The sequence below is a fragment of the Lontra canadensis genome, unplaced genomic scaffold (assembly GCF_010015895.1).
Source record: "Lontra canadensis isolate GAN:19392208 unplaced genomic scaffold, GSC_riverotter_1.0 scaffold58, whole genome shotgun sequence".
Lineage (NCBI taxonomy): Eukaryota > Metazoa > Chordata > Mammalia > Carnivora > Mustelidae > Lontra > Lontra canadensis.
In genome coordinates this window covers 6,977,209-6,996,260 of record NW_022631052.1, presented here as the reverse complement: position 1 = coordinate 6,996,260, position 19,052 = coordinate 6,977,209, and the positions used below count along the sequence as shown (strand labels likewise).

General features: G+C 43.7%; 1 protein-coding gene across 9 annotated transcripts in view; it reads right to left on the bottom strand.

The window, feature by feature from the left end:
* Nucleotides 1-19,052, bottom strand: part of HECTD4 (HECT domain E3 ubiquitin protein ligase 4) — a 186,823-nt gene that overhangs the window by 38,877 nt on the left and 128,894 nt on the right. For 6 of the 9 annotated variants that reach the window (XM_032876243.1, XM_032876244.1, XM_032876246.1 and 3 more), the window contains 16 exons: nt 18,917-18,991; nt 17,802-17,883; nt 16,399-16,601; nt 15,605-15,740; nt 14,623-14,805; nt 13,986-14,150; nt 13,424-13,593; nt 12,407-12,522; nt 7,445-7,548; nt 5,513-5,674; nt 5,251-5,399; nt 4,884-4,963; nt 2,755-2,918; nt 1,874-2,111; nt 952-1,088; nt 399-525 (listed from right to left, as the gene is read on the bottom strand). In XM_032876243.1, coding sequence (XP_032732134.1) covers nt 399-525; nt 952-1,088; nt 1,874-2,111; nt 2,755-2,918; nt 4,884-4,963; nt 5,251-5,399; nt 5,513-5,674; nt 7,445-7,548; nt 12,407-12,522; nt 13,424-13,593; nt 13,986-14,150; nt 14,623-14,805; nt 15,605-15,740; nt 16,399-16,601; nt 17,802-17,883; nt 18,917-18,991 — 2,291 coding nt within the window. The remainder of the gene's footprint in view (nt 1-398; nt 526-951; nt 1,089-1,873; nt 2,112-2,754; nt 2,919-4,883; nt 4,964-5,250; nt 5,400-5,512; nt 5,675-7,444; nt 7,549-12,406; nt 12,523-13,423; nt 13,594-13,985; nt 14,151-14,622; nt 14,806-15,604; nt 15,741-16,398; nt 16,602-17,801; nt 17,884-18,916; nt 18,992-19,052) is intronic. The other 3 variants (XM_032876248.1, XM_032876251.1, XM_032876249.1) reach the window with 1 other exon arrangement.

Here is a 19,052-nt window from a genome sequence, read left to right as displayed (position 1 = left end):
CTTATTTCTCATATCCATAAAGGTGGTCACCATCACTGATTTCCGTGTTAAAGGGAAAGAAAGCCCAGCATGCTTCAGTAACTGTCCCAAGGTCAGACAGATAGCAAATAGAATAGCTGTAACTTGAGAGCCCAAATTATTAATCCCCAGGCCATCCAACTTCCCAGCACAACCATTTCAGCAGCCCATCAACCCAAACACGGAGTTAAGCTGACAGGCAAAGAAAAGGCTGGCAATGGAAGCCAAAGAGCACAGAGCTCAGGAAAGGACAGGTAGAGGACAAGGTTAGGTCTGGCCTGACATTAGACGAGCCCCTCTTTCCTGATTTATGTCTGAGTTTCATCTAAGCACAGCTCAAGTCATGATGTAGCTCGCAAGGAAAGCATAAAGCACCAGACCTAGTTGTAAAGCACCCTTGATCTGGTCCAGGCCGGACTTCCGCTCTGCTTCATTGCGGAAGCGTCTTCGGATAGTAGGGAACACCTTGGTCTCCCAGGCTTTCACCAGTAGGGCGTAGTGGTCCTCCTGGAAGAGAAGGCAAAGGCATGAACAGAGAAGCACCTCGTGTGAGTGTCAGCCCTTCCCTGACCTACTCCAAGGCCAGCAGCAGAATCATGCCCTCAGATGCCAGGGCGGGCAACAGCCCCAACTGTGGCAAGCCCTTCCTTTCCCTCTGAAGCCAAGTAAGCCCTCCACTCGGTCCCTGACCCAGCGCTGAATCACTAGCACGGTACTCCATTTCTCCCACACCCAGATCGGTACTGGGCCTAAGAGCTTAGCAGGTACTGCTACTGATATGTGGCTTCAAAGATGAATGTTCCAGAGCTACCGTTCAAACTCAGGGACATAATTGGACGTGTCACCACTCCAGCCTTGCACCCTCAGATCAAAATCATTCCTGGAGGCTCGTCCGGTCACCAGGGAGCCGCGCGAGTGCTGTGGGCCTTGTACCTGAGGAACATCGTCATCATCCTCGTCATCGCTTTCGTCGTCTGCGATGGGAGGTGGGTGGGGGTCTGGGCCCGAGGTGATGAAATTCTCATAGCTGAGTTCAACTTTATAATGACAGGAGGTGTCACTGTCATATTCTGTAACAGAGCACAGTGACAGTGAATTCTAGGCAAGAGCAGGCCAGAAAGATCATGAACTTCTCTCCCCCTTAGACAAACCAGAATCTCCTCATTTGTGAGAAAGACTTCTAGCACTTGAAGGGATTCTGAAGGAGCCATGGAGTAACTAATCATGTATCACGATCCTGATTCCAAAAATCATTTCTATGGATAGAATTCATGCCATTCAGAGAAAAATTTGGCAAGTTCTTCATCAGGAGAAAGTAGTAAACAGAGTCTTAAAACAGTCTGCAAACCAGGCCAGTTACAGTCTGCACACACCTTTAGATCAGGAAGCCTGGTTTTATTTGATTATGAAATTTGCCAAATAATCAGGAGAGCTTTTTCAGTGTGCATTAACACCTACCACCTAGATTCCACAATTAGTATTTTATCAGTCTTTGATGACCTCAGTTGTTGTTGTTTTTTTTTAACGACCTCAGTTTTAAAACAACTTAAATAATTAATATTTTAAAAATAGAGGCAGCCACAAAATTCTGGGGCTTTTAGCCATCTTATAAAAAGTGGATAGTCTTTCCGGCTTGCATTTCCATGTGGCGATGCTCTGCCAGCACTGAGGAGTGGCAAGCTTCCTGGATGTGGGGAAATGTACCTTCTAGTCAGTGAAAGTACAGTGTCCCCATCTCCTGCTCCCTGTTTTCTTTCACCGGGCCCACTAGAGCAAGCCCAGGTTGGCTGGGTTGTGAATCAGCAGTGCCTGCATTCCCAGGAAGCAATGGGGGCCCCGGGAGGCGGCGACTTACGCTGCTGAGCCGTGGCCACGGCAGCAATGCGGCACGGCGGCCCGTGAGTGCCCGGGTCGGATGCAATACTGGTGCCGGCGTCGTTGTCGCTATCAGATGCCATGGCGAAGGGCAGGGCCTCAAAGTTAGCGCTGATCTCCTCGGCCAGATCGGTGCACAGGTCGGCGGCGTTGCGGTGGGCCTGCCCTTCAGCATAGGCGAATGGACGGGAGCCAAAGTTAGCTCGAGTCTTGGTGTTCTGGGAAGGAGAGCAAATAAAGGATTTGAAAGGGGTTAGGTTTGTTTAGTTATTTAACACTCCAAGACGAATGTCACTCAACATCAAACCAGAGGAAGGGCCCCAGCTCTGGGAGAGCATATGGAACGAGACAGAGGCGTCCGTGTAACTGCGTGCCCTGGGGGCGGAGACGGAGCCCTGCACGGGTCACTGCCTCCTCCCACCCCCACTTCACTCTCCCAACCCTATGCTACTCAGACGGTGACCGTCCCTATCCCCAACACTGTTCCTTCCTGCCTGATGCTGCCGCACAAGCTGCTCCCTTCACTGGGGACATGTTTCTCCTCTGATTTTGCCAAGTTAAGGCCAGGTAAGCCAGACCTGGCTCAAGCATTGCTTCTTCAAGGTAGTGGGGACATGGTCAGATTGGCTTCCATAAAGCCTATGATCTGCAATCATACCATGATGGTTAATTTCACTGTCAGTTTGGCCACGGGATGCCAGACTAAACATTACTATGGGATGTGTCTGCGAGGGTGCCTCCGGGTGAGATGAGCATTTGAGTGTGGGTTCAGTAGAGTACACATCGCCCTCCCCAGCGTGGTTGAGCACCACCCAAATTCCTAAGGAGAACTCGTTTTCCTTCCCAGTAAGATTAACCTGCCTTTTTCTGAATGTGAACCACAGGCCACATCCCACCAGAGACGTCTTCGAGATACGGGGACAGGCGCTGCCCACAGTATGTGAAGTACACCCGGCCCTTGGCTGGCTGCCCCGGAGGAGGGGGGGTCCCCTCGGTTCTCTCCCAGCCAATTCCTGCCACGTCACCTACAGCAGAGAACGGGAAGGAGACATCTTGTTTTCCCTTTCACTGATTATTAAAGAAACTTCCAAACTGCAACCAGCATGAGGAGGCCACATATCGACTATCTTTATTTATGCCACTAATTACACCTGAAAAAGGTCTGAAGTTATGTATTGCATTTGAGTAAATACAAAGTAACATAACTGAAATAATTTTAAAAAGATAATGCAAACTATTCACAAGAAAATGCCTAGTGTCTAAGTTACGCATTAAATGTAGCCTTTATTTTCTTGGCAGCCAAGACAAAAAGGGAAAACACTGGGTAGGATTTTTTTTTTTAAATAGAGAAAGAGAAGTTTTCCCCTTTTGACACACGGAAAATTACTTATGGCACAAAGATAAAAAGGTAGTATTTTCTCGGTAAGTTTGTGGAAGATTTAGAAATGGTCTTAATACTATAAAACCCAACCCACAAAGTAAGCTAGAGGTACATAGTTAAGTCACTTTCTGTCCCACCTGCTACTTATATGTTTAAGGCACTTTTGTGGGAAGCGAAGACAAGCCAAGGTGCTTTCGGATGAGGAACTGAATAGGATAGAGCTCAGAGACCCAGAGGAGCGCACCCAGCACAACGGTGCCCCCACGCTGGCTGCTCCAGGCACGCTGCTCTCACCCGGGGCCATATGATTAGTCTCTCAGTGTGAACTCTTCATGAAGTGCATGGAGTTCTACGATTCTGGCTTTTGATTACAGTCTCCTATGCTCCACATACCACTAGGATGGGCTTCCCAAAGCCTGGGGACTTATCACCGTTTCCCATCGCATCTCCAGGGCCCAGAGAAGTACCCGGCACATGGGAGATGCCCAGCAAATATGTACTGATGAACAGATACCAGGAGTGTTGGCACAGAGGCTAAGATGCTGCTGTAAAAAGTGAGTTCTTGATTCCTACCCAGACACATTTCTCTAGGAAGAGGGGAGCATGTTTGCCTGAGGTCCCGTGCAAGACCTTCTCAAACAGCAAATTGTGACTGTTTTGTGCTGGAAACACTTAAGTGCTCAGCTGAAATGTCCCAGTTTTGCTCCAGAAAATGCAAGAGCAGTAACTGCCAGGAAATTATCTCTAAGTCATAACTTGACCACTGCACTCCCTGGAAGGTGTAATTTAACAAGCAGCTCCCTAAGTGAAGTGATGGCAAAATCATCCCCAGCCAGCTGCGCAAGGTGACCTGATGGATCGGGTGACTTATTATTCCCCATGTGAGCAGCCCAGACCATCTACCACGTAGGACAAGTTCAGCTTCCTCAGAAACGATGTGAGAATGTACTGTCTGAAACTACGTAGCCAACACGTCTGGGGGCTTCTAATGGCAAGAGGACGAGGCCTACACTTTGCTCCTCTGCGAGAGCAGGAAGGATGGATCCCAGTTCACCCATACAGAGAAAGATACTTATTTGGAGGCTAAAAAGAAGAGGGAGAAGGGTTTTTATTATTGTTTTAACTGAATCAACGGTCTACATGACTCAAACTTTTGGGCAGATGTGTCGAAGCAGGACCAGATGTTTAGGCCCCCAAGAACAAAGTGTACAGCACGTTAGCTACAGATAATGCATTCTGCAAGTTCCTCAGGGCTGGCGATAAACTTTTTTTTTTTTTAACCTATTTATCTGCTCATCAGTGAAAAGCTGACAAAAGACTCAACTTCAAAGAGAAGCAAAAATCTCAGGTTTTTCTAAGGATGCAGGAACGGAAGCACATGGGACTCCTACCTTACCATATGGAGGCTCTTATAATGGCCTCTGGAAAGGAGCGGTTTGGTGTAAACTAGCAGACAGCAATGACAAGTGCTTGGCTTTCACTAAAAGACAAACTGCCCATTTCCAGTTGCCAAGTTTCTTTACTTTTAACCTATTTAGACAAAATCTGGGAACAACAGAAATACACAGGGTATTAAAAAAAAAAAAAAAAAAGCTCCTACTGCACTCACCAGGAGACAGAGTCACGTCCAAGCGCACGCTCTTCCACTGTAATAAACTGGAACCATTGTAGTGCACGGCTCGGCCATTGCTAGGAAAGCGAGCAAAGCAAAGTCAAAGCCAAGGCTGACTGGCCAACACAGAGGCAGTTAAGTAGTGAGCAGGCTGAGGGGCTTTAGTAGCACAAGAGTAATGACCAGAGCAAGCCTAAGAGCTATTCTCTTTTATTGTCTTTGCCTCAACTTGAATATATTTCCAACTGGTATTTTATACAGTTTTAGAGGTTGAAACTATAATATTATTTTAGTATTAAAACACCCACACCCACTACTTTTTTTTTTTTTTTTTTTTTAAGCAACAGCAATAGTAGCCACTTACTTATGGAAAAGACAAGTGCCCACTGGATTAGTCCAAGCCCCATCTCGTTTCTCTGCTTCTGTAGCAAAGCCAAAGGAAACGATTGGTCCCGTGTCGTCATCAGTATCTCCATAGGAAACAATTTCAATTTCCCAGTAAAAAGATGGGGCCTGAGGAAACACCAGAAGCGGGCAGGCAATCAGAGGGCTCCAGCTGGGCCCTTGAAACTCACTTTTTCTCTCAAAGATGAAGGAAATAGGCAAGAGATCGTGTGATTTCTCACCTGAACGGGCAGTGGTGAGGTGGCATAGATAAATGTGCCCCGGGGCAGACCACCCCCAGCGCTGGGGTCAGCCAGGAAGGTGACAGAAGTAAGGTGCGATGAGAACATGCAGGCTCGGACGGGCGGGAACACTCGTGAGGGGCTCCAAGTGATCTCTTTGGGCTACAATGGGGGAAAAATGCCTCATTCAGTACGACTGCAAACAAAAATTCCTTTAACCTCTCAAAGAAGAAAAATTTTTATCTAGTGGTATTATAATATAGGTTCATCTTTTAAGAATAGACCTTGTTTTTACACAGGAAACTGTATTTAAAAAAAGGCAGTCTAGGGGCACTTAGGTGGCTCAGTTGGTTAAGCATTTGCCTTTGGCTCAGGTCATGATTCCAGGGTCCTGGGATTGGTCCCCGTGTTGGGCTCTTTGCTCAGCAGAGAGCCTGCTTCTCCCTCTCCCACTCCCCCTGGCTGTGTTCCCTCTCTCGTCATTTCTCTCTCTGTTAAATAAATAAAATCTTTAAAAAAGGAAAGAAAGAAACTGGAGACGATGCAGATACGCAAGAAGAAAAGCCCGAGTGGGGAAACTGAGGCACAAGGGTACACTGGACTATTAAGTTTCTACTGATTGACATGGAAAGGCAGTCATCATCTGTGGAGGCAGAAAAACTAGGTGCAAAACAGTATGAACAGCAGAGACTCGTTGTCATGCAAAAAATATAGGGATCCATCATGCTGTTATGCTGACAACGCTAAATGGAGATGTTGACATTTCAGGGGACATTTTGTCTTTTATATATATTTTTAATTTTGAAATAGTTTCAAACCTATCGAAAAATTGTTAAGAAAATGGCAATTTTTGTACACTCGTACCTAGATGCACCAATTTTTTGAGATACAAATTACATAACATACAATCCCCGCTTTAAAGTGTGTAATTCAATGGTTTTTCACGAGCAGCATTGTGCAACCATCACCACCATCAAATTTTAGAGTGTTTTTGTCCCTCTTAAGTCCCTACCTGTTAGCAGTCACTCCTTATTCTCTGCATCCCTGCCAGTCTCTGGCAAGGACCCATCTGCCTTCTGTCTCTAGATCTATCTGTTCTGGACATTTCAAATAGATGAGAACCCGTAATACATGGTCTTTTGTACCTGGTTTCTTTCACTCTGTGTAATTTCAGGGTTTATCCATATTGTGGCACGGATCACTACTTCATCACTTTTTTTTTTCTTTTTTTTACTTCCTTACTTTTTAAGGCTGAATAACATTCCATTTTACAGAGTTATGCACTCATTTGATGCATCTATTCATCAGGGAGGTAAACATCTTGGTTGTTTCCACTTTGGGGTTATTACAAATAAGCTGCTAAGAACATTTACAGAAGTGCCAATTCAGAACACTTTGCCACTTTTGCTTTCTAATCAACTCTCAGTCTCTATGTATACTTTTATCATTATAACTTCTACCATCATTATATGGACTATAGATCTAAAATTTTTTTTTTTTTTTAAGATTTTCTTTATTTGACAAAAGACACAGTGAGAGAAGGAACACAAGCAGGGGGAGTGGGAGAGGGAGAAGCAGGCTTCCCCGCCGAGCAGGGAGCCTGATATGGGGCTTAGTCCCAGGACCCTGGGATCACCACCCAAGCCGAAGGCAGACGCCCAACAACTGAGCCACCCAGGCGCCCCTAGATCTAAAATTTTCTAAGTTTTTTCTGTTACTGATAATGTGAGAAATTATTTACAAATTAATGAGTTCTGCTCCTTTGCTGTGATCTTTCATTACTCAATGTCAAATCGATGTGCTCCGACATTCAGAGACGATAGTGCATCAGCACAGAGCGTGCAACTTCCCATGGCTTTGCAAATGCTCATTCTAAAGTGCACTCAGGGGCCAGCGGCCTTCTTTAACGCAGCGCCCTACAGCTGGGCTCACCTGTCTCCGGTCGGCCTGCAGTGGCGGCGGCGGTGGCCGAGCGCAGTCCCGGTAGAGCATCCGCAGCCGCTCACACTGCACCTCCACCACCGCCAGTCGCTCTCCTGGAAGGGAGCACATGGAACACGTGAACGTTAGTCCCACACCCCCAAGAGAGCTCCAGCTCTTCTGGAGTAGGGTCAAAACAATTAAATGCTTTGGAGATTATGCAAATTCTTTAAAAAAATAAAATAAAAGCCAATAGCCTGAGATAGCTTTGTCTACTACACAGAGCAGCGCAGCAACGTGGGCAAGTGCGTGAGCTCTGAAGTGGGGCTGCCCGGATCCAGGACCTGGCTTCCTTACCCGGAATTTACCGTCTCACTTCCAGTACGGGAGTAACAACAGCACCTGCGCCTCACAAGGTTGTAAGGAGATGAAGTAACACAAGTGGGGCTTTTAGTTAAGTCCCTAGCACAGGACGAACACTCAATAAAATGGAAGCTCATCATTGAAACGGATTTTTAAAACATCTACTATCTATTTAACATCTCCTAGGAGCAAGGCACAGTGCTAGGTGCTGGAGAGTACAAAGATACGTGAGCCAAAGCTCCCACCCTGGGAGGACAGAGGAGATGTGTACGTGCACTGACACGTCGCAGACGCTCGCAGTACGGGGCTGCGGTATGCGATATGATCTAAGTACAAACACTTTACTCCGGGACCCAGAAAGGCTTTGTAAAGACAGACTCAAATTAGAGCTTAGAAAATACAGGGTTTCAATAAGCAGAGAAAGAAGGGAATTCCAGGCAGTTTGGCAAAAGGAGAAAAGGTCTAGGAGAATCAAGAGTCAGAGGCCTTGGGAATACCTCAATTAACACACAAAAATCAATTCAAAATGGATCAAAGACCTGAAAAAAACTTACAGTTAAAACTATAAAACTCTTAGAAGACAATAATGGTGTAAATTTTCATGACTTTGAATTAGGCCATGGTTTCTTAGATAGGACACCGAAAGTATATGCAATAAAAGAAAAAAGAAAGAAACTGGACTTCACCAAAATGAAAAACATTTGTGTTTCAAATGATACTATGGAGGAAGTGAAAACACAACCCAGAGAATGGGAGAAAAGATTTATTTATGTGCTACCTGGTCAGAGACTAGTACAGCTAAAATTACACTGACTCTTAAAATTGGGGTGTCTGAGTGACTCAGTCAGTTAAGCGTATAACTCTTGGTTTCAGCTAAAGGTCAGGATTTCAGGGTGATGGGGTCAGACTGTGTGTCGGGCTCCACACTGAGCATGGAGTCTGCTTGAGATTCTCTCTCCCCCTCTGCCAATCCCCCTGCTCATGCACACGCAGTCTCTAAATAAATAAATAAATAAAATCTTTTAAAAAATTGTAAGAGCCAATTATAAGAGTTGGGGCTCCTGGAGTCCCAGGATCGGGTCCCACATTGGGCTCCCTCCTCAGTGGGGAGTCTGCTTCTCCCTCTGATCCTCCCCACTCCCGTGCTCTCTCTCAAATAAATAAGTAAAATCCTGAAACAAATAACTCTTACAATGTGGGGAGTCTGCTTCTCCCGCTCACCTTCTCCCCTCTCATGCTCTCTCTTAAATAAATAAATAAAATCTTAAAAAAAACAAAACAAAACAAAACACAGTCTGAATATGACCTAAAACAGGGAAGTTGGAAAGGAGAGCTGACTCCAGAGGAAATAAGGACTTTAGTCTTAAATGTGGGGTATTCATGAGGCTGGGAGTCCTAAGAGAAAGGTCCGAGAGGCCTGGCTAGCCAGGGAGGGACCACCCACAGAAGCAGCTATGGAAAGCACAGGGGAGGGCAGAGTGCAAAGAAGGTGGGTCAGCAAAGCTTAGTGCAGTTTCTTCAGGTGAGGTCTGGGCCCTTCTGAGCACAATAGTCCAGGCTCACCTTCAAGTGATTCTGACTTTTGGGTGGAGCCGGGAAAGCATTTTAAACATGCTTCCGAGGGGTTCCTACGAACTTGCAAAGTCTGAAAAGAACCTCTGGCTCAGGGAATGTGTATATTTAGGAAGTAGGCAGGAGAAAAAAAAAGCTGGACCAGAAAGATTCTGGCTTCTGTAAGAACATAAAGCTGGGAATTTTTCTGGTTTCTACAGGCCTTTTCTTCAGATTAAAATCTGTTTCCTATGCTATTTCAACCAAGGGATTCAGTGAACTTCGCAGAAATATTTCTTCATGGGAAAAAGCTCTTTGGCATACTGTTTATCTTCCTAGACCAAATGGAAATGAGATATTCTTTTCCCTGGATTAGAGAAGCTATAAAATTGAGTTAGGAGTAAGTCAACATTATAATGCCCAGTCTTCTGCTTAATTCATCCCAGAGGAAGTAAAATAATGGAAGAAATTCCCTGAATTTTTTTTTTCATTTTAGAGAATCAAGTGTATTTATTATTATGGGTAAATTTCACATTTTCACACATTAAATAAAAAGTCTCGATACAGTAAAAAATAAGAATCAAAGAACTTTCTCTTCTACCCATCCCCTTGAATCACTTATTAAACAGCTTTGCTTCTAAGCACAGTCCAGGACTCTTTTGTGGGCTCTAAGAATTCACTGCTGTGTTACAACATAATCCAGAAGCAGGGCTGGTTTGTTGTTGGTGATTGTTCACAGGTAAAGGACTGAGAAGCCAGCAAACTTTGACATGTGCTTTAAACTTCAAAGGTCTTTCTGGTAACCTATTAAGTGACTTATTAAGGACTGTTAAACTTAACAGAAGACACTATTTTAGGATGTAAATTGATGTGTATAAGCTCACAGTCTTCTCTTTTGTGCAATTAATCAACACTTCCCACACATCTCTATCCAACTCTTTGTGACCGCAGAGTTCTTTTCCATTAGGGAAGATGGGTTAGGTGGGTTATTATTAAAACCATTTGAGGCCACTGCTCCAAACACTACGATTCCTAGCTTGTACATTAAGTACGAAAGTTAATTTCACAGTTTAAGACTCCTTTATTCAATAAAATGTATAAAAAGGATACTCAGAAAGAGTCCTAAAAAAGGTGAGTGATCAGGGTGCCTGGGTGGCTCAGTCATTTAAGGGCCTGCCTTCAGCTCAGGTCATGATCCCAGGGTCCTGGGATCAAATTCCATATTAGGCTCCCTGCTCAGTGGGGAGCCTGTTTCTCCCTCTCTTTCTGCCCTCAGCTTGTGCTCTTTCTCTCAAATAAATAAAAATCTTTAAAAAAGAAAGAAAGAAAGGAAAGTGAGTGATCAATTCAGCAAGTGCGTGCTTGCTAAAAATCAGTCATGTAGATCTGCAAGGGAGGCCAAGAACATGAAAAAGTAGAGGCCAGGAACAAAGACCCAACCACGAGTACAAAGCTGAATTATGGGCACACATTTAGTCACAAGGGATTTCCCCTGAGAAGCCTAGCAAATTCCTTTTCTTCTGTTCTTATTCTCTACGCTCAGGATCTCTCTGAGGTTTATTAATGTGGTCACTGGTTCCACAGCCCTACCCCTAAAAGAGGAAGGTGATTTGAAAAGTAAGACACATATGGAGTGAAGACCAAACCAAAGACCAACCAACAGAAACTGGTACCACGGGAAAAAGAACAAAAACTTATGGACCAAGGAGAGATTAGGGAGTGACTGAAAAAGCAAATGGCATGAGAAATAAATAATATGGATAATAAAAATGACCCCCTGCATACACAAAGGATACCACTAAAACCAGTAAGGAAGTTAAAAATATTCATTTATTTCTTATAGTTCATGAAAATGCCACCACTAGAGCACTAGAGGATATTAATCTATGAGCAATTTCCCTTAGAGTCCAGTTAAATCCTTGGGGACAAAGCATAAATTTTCACTTAAAAACACCCAGGACCAACTACCAATTTATAGGAAATCTGAAGATTGAGGGACACAATAAATGACACAACAGAGATACAATCAACAAAATCCAGACTATAGAAAACCCTTCAAAAAATAAATTGCAAGGCAAAAAGAACATAATGGGGGCACCTGGGTGGCTCAGTTGTTAAGCATCTGCCTTTGGCTCATGTTATGATCCCAGGGTCCTGGGATTGAGCCCTGCACTGGGCTCCCTGCTCGGCAGGAAGCCTGCTTCTCCCTCTCCCACTCCCCCTGCTTGTGTTCCCTCTCTCGCTGTCTGTCAAATAAATAAATAAAATCTTAAAAAAAAATAAAGAACATAATGAGGGGAATCGAGATTTTAAAAGAAAATTCAAAGATAGCAATGAAATTACAGTGTAAGAATTTTATTTGGCTCCTGATTCAAATAAACAAATTAGAAAGTTGCACATGGACTAGATAGTTAATATTAAAGAACTACTGTTAATTTTTCTGATACCATAAATGGTATTCTGGTTTTTTTAAGGGTCCTTATTTTTTAGAACACATACCAAAATATTTATGGGTAAAATAATATCGAAGAATATTCTTGAAAACAATCCAGGAGGGGGGTACAGCACAGATGAAACAGGACTGACCATGAGTTGATAACTGCTAAACTGATGGTTCCTTATACTAGTCTCCCTATTTTTGTGTTTAAACACACACACACACACACACACACACACACACACATAGAGAGAGATGGATATTAGTGCAAACACCTCTGATTTCAAATGTAGCCAATGACAATAGTCAGAAAGTATCAGTAGCCCTAAGTGTTCATAAATAGTTCTAACAGGAAAATAAATGCAATGAATTAATATGAATGGAAGAGAGAAAACATGCCGGCATGGTCCCCAAGTTAAATTGAAAAACGCTGATTTACTACCTCATGAGTACTGAAAGCTATTTACATTTCTACATCTGGGATAAAAGTTGTGCTAACTGCTATCTAGAGCTCAGCTACTTGGAGTGTATGTGCACGTGCATGTTAGCATTCCATCATCAAACTGGAAATGAGCGCACAACATTAATAATAGAGGACGGTACAGAAAGCCACAGGTACTTACCAGCACTGCATTCCTGGGCTACCAGGTTGAGAACTTCGACAGCTGCTGGACACTGTTGTATGAATTCTTCACAGAATAAGCTGTCTTCTAAAAGCTGGGCCATGACCAGGCATGCTCTTAATGTTAAAAGATTTATAATATTTCAAAGTCATCAATGTTCATTCTCTAAAAAGTTAACTATGAAAGGCATTTCAACCATATTTTCCCCCTAATTTACAAAAAGCTTCAAACTCCCCATTCCACTTGCTTTTTTTTTCTGAACTGGATTGGTCTGGAAACATTACTTCTCCCCTCCTCCGCCCCGAGTAATTGCTGACACCGTACGGACAAGCCGAAGAGGGCAGAATGGCTGCCATCTTCACTCAAGTGGAGATACAAGGAGCCAGGTGAGAAATCGGCATTATCTTTTAAGAAACATCGCCTAAACTGTGCTCCACGGGCGATAGTAGTGTTCTGGGAATAAGAGGAACCCAGACACTTGGAAAATCTGTATGCTGATTTCTCACCTAATTCAAAATACATATTAGAACTTTCTAAGAAGTCCCATTGTTACTGTGGTAAATAAATGTATTTGCAAGAAAATGCTGCTTTCCCTTCTGACACCAGCACTTGAGGGCATTCCCTGGTTTTTCTCCTTATCAGTTTGGAAAGTGATGAATCAGATATATATTAACAGAGCCTGAGCCATTTAAACAAGGTAAAGTGGCAGAGAGATTCACTGGGATAGACCAAAGTGGTTTTCCCAAAGTATGGGTTCCACAGATCACACTTTGATCGCTTACTTATTTTCTTAAGGAAACAGCTAAATGGTTTTAAATTGTACAATGCAACAAAACTTGTAGAAGTCGGGGAATATAACAGAAATGTAGGAAGCAGCACAAGAGAATGGTCTCTGATCTCAGCTGGGCGTTAACTTCACACTGTGGGCCCACTAAGCCGGGAGTGGAGGGGTCCGGCAAGGCCCCCCACCTCTGTGGCCTGCACCACCACATTAGGGGATCTCTGGAAGGTGCTCACCTTGTTCTTATTTCAGCCAGGAGCCGAACGACTGCCATCACAGGAGCTGACCCATCTCCTGTTGCAGGAAGTGAGGTATGAATAGAGAGACTTCCCTCCTGAGGAAGCAACATGGACTGGACTGCCTGTACTACCTTCTCAGTAATGGACAGTTTATGAAGAGGCAGTGCCTGATGGTGGTGGGGGGGGCATGGCAAAAAGTTAAATTCAAGTAGTTAGTTTCTAGGAAATGAGGGTGTGATTATCTGGAGTTAATTCTCAAAATTTCAGTCAAAACAGTAAAAGCACCATACAGAAAATTGCAACCTAGTCCAAAACAATTAAAAATACAAAAACCCTGCGGAATATTCCTAACCAAAGAAATAAGTTTTGTCATCTAGGTGACAATCTTCACATAAATGTTACTATGAAGTAATTACGCCCTATATATAAATATACATCCCAAATAACACTTAAGATAACTAAGTATTTGTGCCTCTGTACTGTATGTGCACTCATTGTTCATGACAGCATGGTTACCATTTGTAGTGACATTTAGTAATGCAGTTAAAAATCACCTTACCTCCGATCTTGGAACACAAAGTCTAGACAATGGAATGGTCAATGTGTCTGATGCTTGCGAAGTCTTTCTACAGTCTATGGGTGGGAATCTGACTGTAGCTATACCTTCCTGTTCATTGATAGAAGCCACGACTCCAATGCTTCCTGATACTCCTCTACCTAAAACCTAGAGACAAAGATGGATTAGCACCACTGACCAGCTCCGATGGTGTACGCAACTCTCTCATGGGACAGGTGTGGAGAAATAAATTCACAGCTGTCGTTCGTGGCATTAAGGAGTAGTTCAGTACGGTGTAGATACGAAGCACTGAATGGGAGTTCAAATTACAGGTCCTCAAGCCTATGTCAGGGTATCACAATATGACAGAATCTCAAACTTCCTGCTCTAAAATATTTGTGACACCATGGGACATAAGTATGATAGTTAACATCACAGAGTACTGTACTAATATTTGAATAACCTGTAGCACAGGGTGGATTAGAATTCATGAGTTTCTCACCCTCCTTATTTAGCTTGAAGGAACAAGGATTTCTGTTCAACTGGGTGGATGATACCATCTTTACAAATGATCAGTGAATCAGTGGATGCTGTAACTTGGGGAGAGCAGGGACTTGGGAAATGCTGGCTAGTTGGTTACCTGAACCTCAGACCCTATCTTGATGGTCTCTTTGAAGCCTCCGAGGGCACACAGTGCGGCGACAGCCTGGCGGGCGATTCTCTGAAGTTTGGCGAGTTTCCTGCCACTACTGCTGCCATTTTCCAGAATGCTCTCTGCATACTTCCCCAACTGTGGAATGTACATCAGCGCACGAGACAGAACCTAAACGTAAGAAGCAGCCATGTAGCAGGAGTTAAAGCTTTGGTCATTTTCGATATTAAGAGTGATGAAGTGTCCGTAACAGTGGCTGGCTCCCGTGTACTGAAGGAGCTCTGGCTATGGGAAGGATGAAGTAACTATCAGGTATGACCTTGACATCTTGCCATATTTGCCTTATGTCATTAGACAGGACTGGAAACACACAACTTCAGAATGGGGGAGAATCAAACAGTGTTAACAAAATCCCTAAAACAGGACAAAAACTTATCTGTAGGAAAACCATCACAGCTTACTGCCTACAACTCAACACCCAATTTCCTTAAGGCATTCACTTGAAAAAATGACTGTGGCAAAGGGAAATTGATTACAGGTCCCTAGTTCTTAGGAATCTATTCATCACGAATTTCTGACACAGCTCTCAGGGAGTATGTATCACAGAGGCCTCCTTAGGACTTAGTAAATACACTTAACAAATCCAATAAACCAAGGCTTCATGATTCCCTAATGTTGGGACCAACTGAACATAAACAAGAAGGAGAAACAAGGAGTGCCATTCTTTTCCTGAGAACATGTCCCAGTCTTCTGCAAAATCAGAATTGGCAGTGACAGGAGACAAAGGTTAACAGGTGAAACGATTAAACCAAAGCAAATGTGAGGGGGAAAATCACTAATAAGTCTATCCGGTCAATTTGCAAAATCTCTCTTTACTAAAATATGATCCTTCCTAGGTGGGATTCAAATGCTAAACCAGAACACAAACTTCCTCCTCCCTTCTTCCACTAAGTGGGGACACTGTGCTAACCTTTTCTGCCGTTGTGGTCCATATCTGAGCAGCATTTGACTCAGGTGCCATTAGCAAGCTATGAAGCAAGGCGATCACTTCTGCGGCCATGCTGTTTGCCACGTGCCCACTGATGAAGGGTCGGACGGGGTCAGTCCTGCAAGTGTCAAGAGAGAAAGTGTCAATGCCCAGAGGTGGTTAAGAAAGCAGGCAAGTGGCTCTTAGGGTTATCATCAGATGGAAAAATTTTCTAATGATACAAGAAAAAGCAGATTTCATTGACTAAGAAAAAGAGAAGCTAAATTATCATCAGGGAAAAAAAACCACTTCTCTCATATTCTTTCTGTTACCTAAAGAATCCTCTGAAACAACAGACCTCAAACTTAAACTGCATAAACCATCAGGATCGAGGGCTGACACTACGCCGCAACTATTCCTGGCCTGCAAACACAGAACAGCCTGCAAACTTCCTGGAGGCGACACTCATTTCTCCTGCCTACTTCTAGAAAGAAGTTCATGTGCACAGCTGGGCTGGTTTGGAAGAAATAAAGGCAGCATGACCTGAGTCTACTAATACTCAAAAAAGCTATAGCTGGTGTTCCTGATAGCGGCCTTTCTCAGAAAAACAACCCTCTGGCTACAGATGCCCACTCAGCCAGCAGCGGCACCCTATTCGCCCACCACAACCTCACGTGGGTATTTTAAGCCCTCAGTCCTCATTTCCAGAAGGTCAAGGGGATGATATACAATTAAAGCCCCAGGAGCAAGTCCATTACAAAGAAGATCTGACAGAAGTGTAGACAGGGAAAGACTACCTGGCGAGCTCAGAGTTCCTCTCTCGGCAAATGGAAGTCTGGGCAGTTTTCTTTTTGTCACCTGTGGACAGTCCGCTCACAGTCTCTGGGTTGATGGACTCTACGGGTGGCCCAACACTGACGATGAGGCCCGACTGGGCCCATTTGGTTGCTTTCCGAAGAGCAGCTGCGGCCTCTTCTGTAATCACCTCACAGCAGCCGCCCTGGAGGGAGGTTTGAGAATGTCACCACACCCCGCTTCCCCACTTTTTAAAGCCTGCTTCCCCATTACCAAAGCAATCCGGGCTCATTTCTCAAAAACTCACTGTTACTACCTGGCTCTTTTTATGGTTGTATACGGTATATGTATGCATACAATTCAAATTTTTAAGTTTAAAAATTTAAGGTATAATTGACATATAACAACTATTTCTTTAATCAATTCTCTAGTTATGGTATACAGATTCTATTTTGTGTTTTATAAATAAAACCATGAAGAGTATGGTTGTCTCTGGACACTTGAGAATGAATGCCTGTTTACTCTCACCTTGATAATAATGAGTATTATCAGTTTCTTTTTCTGACAGGTGAAAAATGACATATTACTATTTTTATCCCTTTATTGTGTGATTTTTAAATATGGGTATATTTTTATATTTTTTGCGGGCTACATCTTTAGTTCTTTTTCTCTAGTATTCTTTGAACCTTTCACATATTATCGTTTTTAAAGTATTATTTATTTAATTTTTAATTTTTAATTTAATTTTATTTTTTAAGATTTTATTTATTTGACAGACAGAGATCACAAGTAGGCAGAGAGGCAGGCAGAGAGAGACAGGGAAGCAGGCTCCCTGCTGAGCAGAGAGCCTGATGCGGGACTCGATCCCAGGACCCTAAGATCATGACCTGAGCCGAAGGCAGAGGCTTAACCTACTGAGCCACCCAGGTGCCCTATTTTTTATTTTTAAAGAGAGAGAGTGGACACGTGCGTGGGGTGGGGAGGCGCAGAAAGAGAAGGAGAGACAGAATCTTAAGCATGTTTGCATTTGGTGCAGAGCCCGACACAGGGCTCGATCTCACAACCCTGAAGGAGGACCTAAGCCCAAATCAAGAGTCAGATGCTAAACCGACTGAGCCACTCAAGTGCCCCTCGCTTTTAAGGTATTATTAGGCTACAGAACTTTCTTAATAGAGCTAAGAGAAAAAATCTAGGTCAAAACCAAGAATTCTCTTTTACGTTTTAGTGTTAATGACAAATTGATTCTGACTAGTTCCCTTGAAAATGGCTTCAGTTAAGCCACTGACTTCAGTTTCTCACCCTGCCTCTTGTGGGAACTTTTTTTTCCTTTTTAAATGTCTCTGCAAACCTAAACATCCCTCAATCATGGGTCTTGTCAGAGCAGGTGTCTCCATATTAGGGTTACCTTGGTCATGTCTCGATCCATTTTCACTACTTTCTCCATGTTGGCACCAGTACCAAGTCTGAAGGGCCGTCCTTCTGAGCTACTACAAGGGAAAGAAGAGAGAGGTGACGATCTTATAGGCAAGGTCAAGGTGGGGCTGCAGGCTGTGAGGCAACGTACTACTGGCCAGGCCAGCATTATATGCTACCAGAGGATTTTAAAATCCATAGTAGACTCAATTTTTCAAAAAGGAAATGATTTATTATTGCTTAATTATAGCACTTTTAGGGATCAAAACATTAGCTGTTTTTATAGTTGTAATGATAATTTAAAACCTACATGAAACTGACATACAAACTAAAAAGCTGAACAAAATCTGAGCCTATGACACAGGGAAGGCGGGCCACCTGGGAGACACTCAGTAAGTGATCTAAATCCCAGGGAGGGGACTTTTACAACGGCATGGGTTGGATGCTTTGGTGTGAATGACTGGTCTTTCTAATAATTCAGCTTCCTCCTCCTCTTAAATCTGGCCCTCCAAAAACTCCTTCGCCAAATTTGCACTGTGAAGTTCCTCAATGCCCAAGAATGCTTCTTGGTGATTTCTGCATCTTGCACTCACCTGCCTGACCCCGCTTAGTTTATGCTAGTAGCCCACTAGTGCTTTCCGTTGCCATGATGGCAGGCCAGGGACCAATTAGGAGGATGACACCATCATCACATCATTTATTTGAAGAAAGAAGTCATCCCCTGAGACAAACATGTATGCTCAATTCCCTCATGTTCTGTGAAAGGACTTCCCGTTGTCCTCGCTCCCACTAACAGGGCTCTGGGGGTCTGTAATCTTTGGACAGTAAGCATATTTGGACAGTAAGTATATTACTTCCTTATTGAGCAATCATACCGTTCATACTTCAATGAATTAAAGCTTTAAAAAAAGTTTCTCATATTTCTCCACCTCACACTCAATGGTATCCTTAAATTTACCAATGGCTGAAGGATGCCAATGACTAAACCCAGGCTGCATTACATTATTCCTTCTCGAACCCCAAATCACACTGTAGACTCTCCCTTGAGCACAAACAATACATTCTCAACAGGGCTTTTGCTCCCTGTTGGGTCTGAAGAAACAGTACCGAGTTGTGGATAAGAGCTTGGGCTCTGTGGTCAGAGGCCTGCGTCTGTGGTTCAGCTCTGCCTCAGTTTCTCCACTGTAACAACAGGGATGACAGTGATTACCTCTTAGGGTTGTCAAGAGGGCTGAGACAGTTG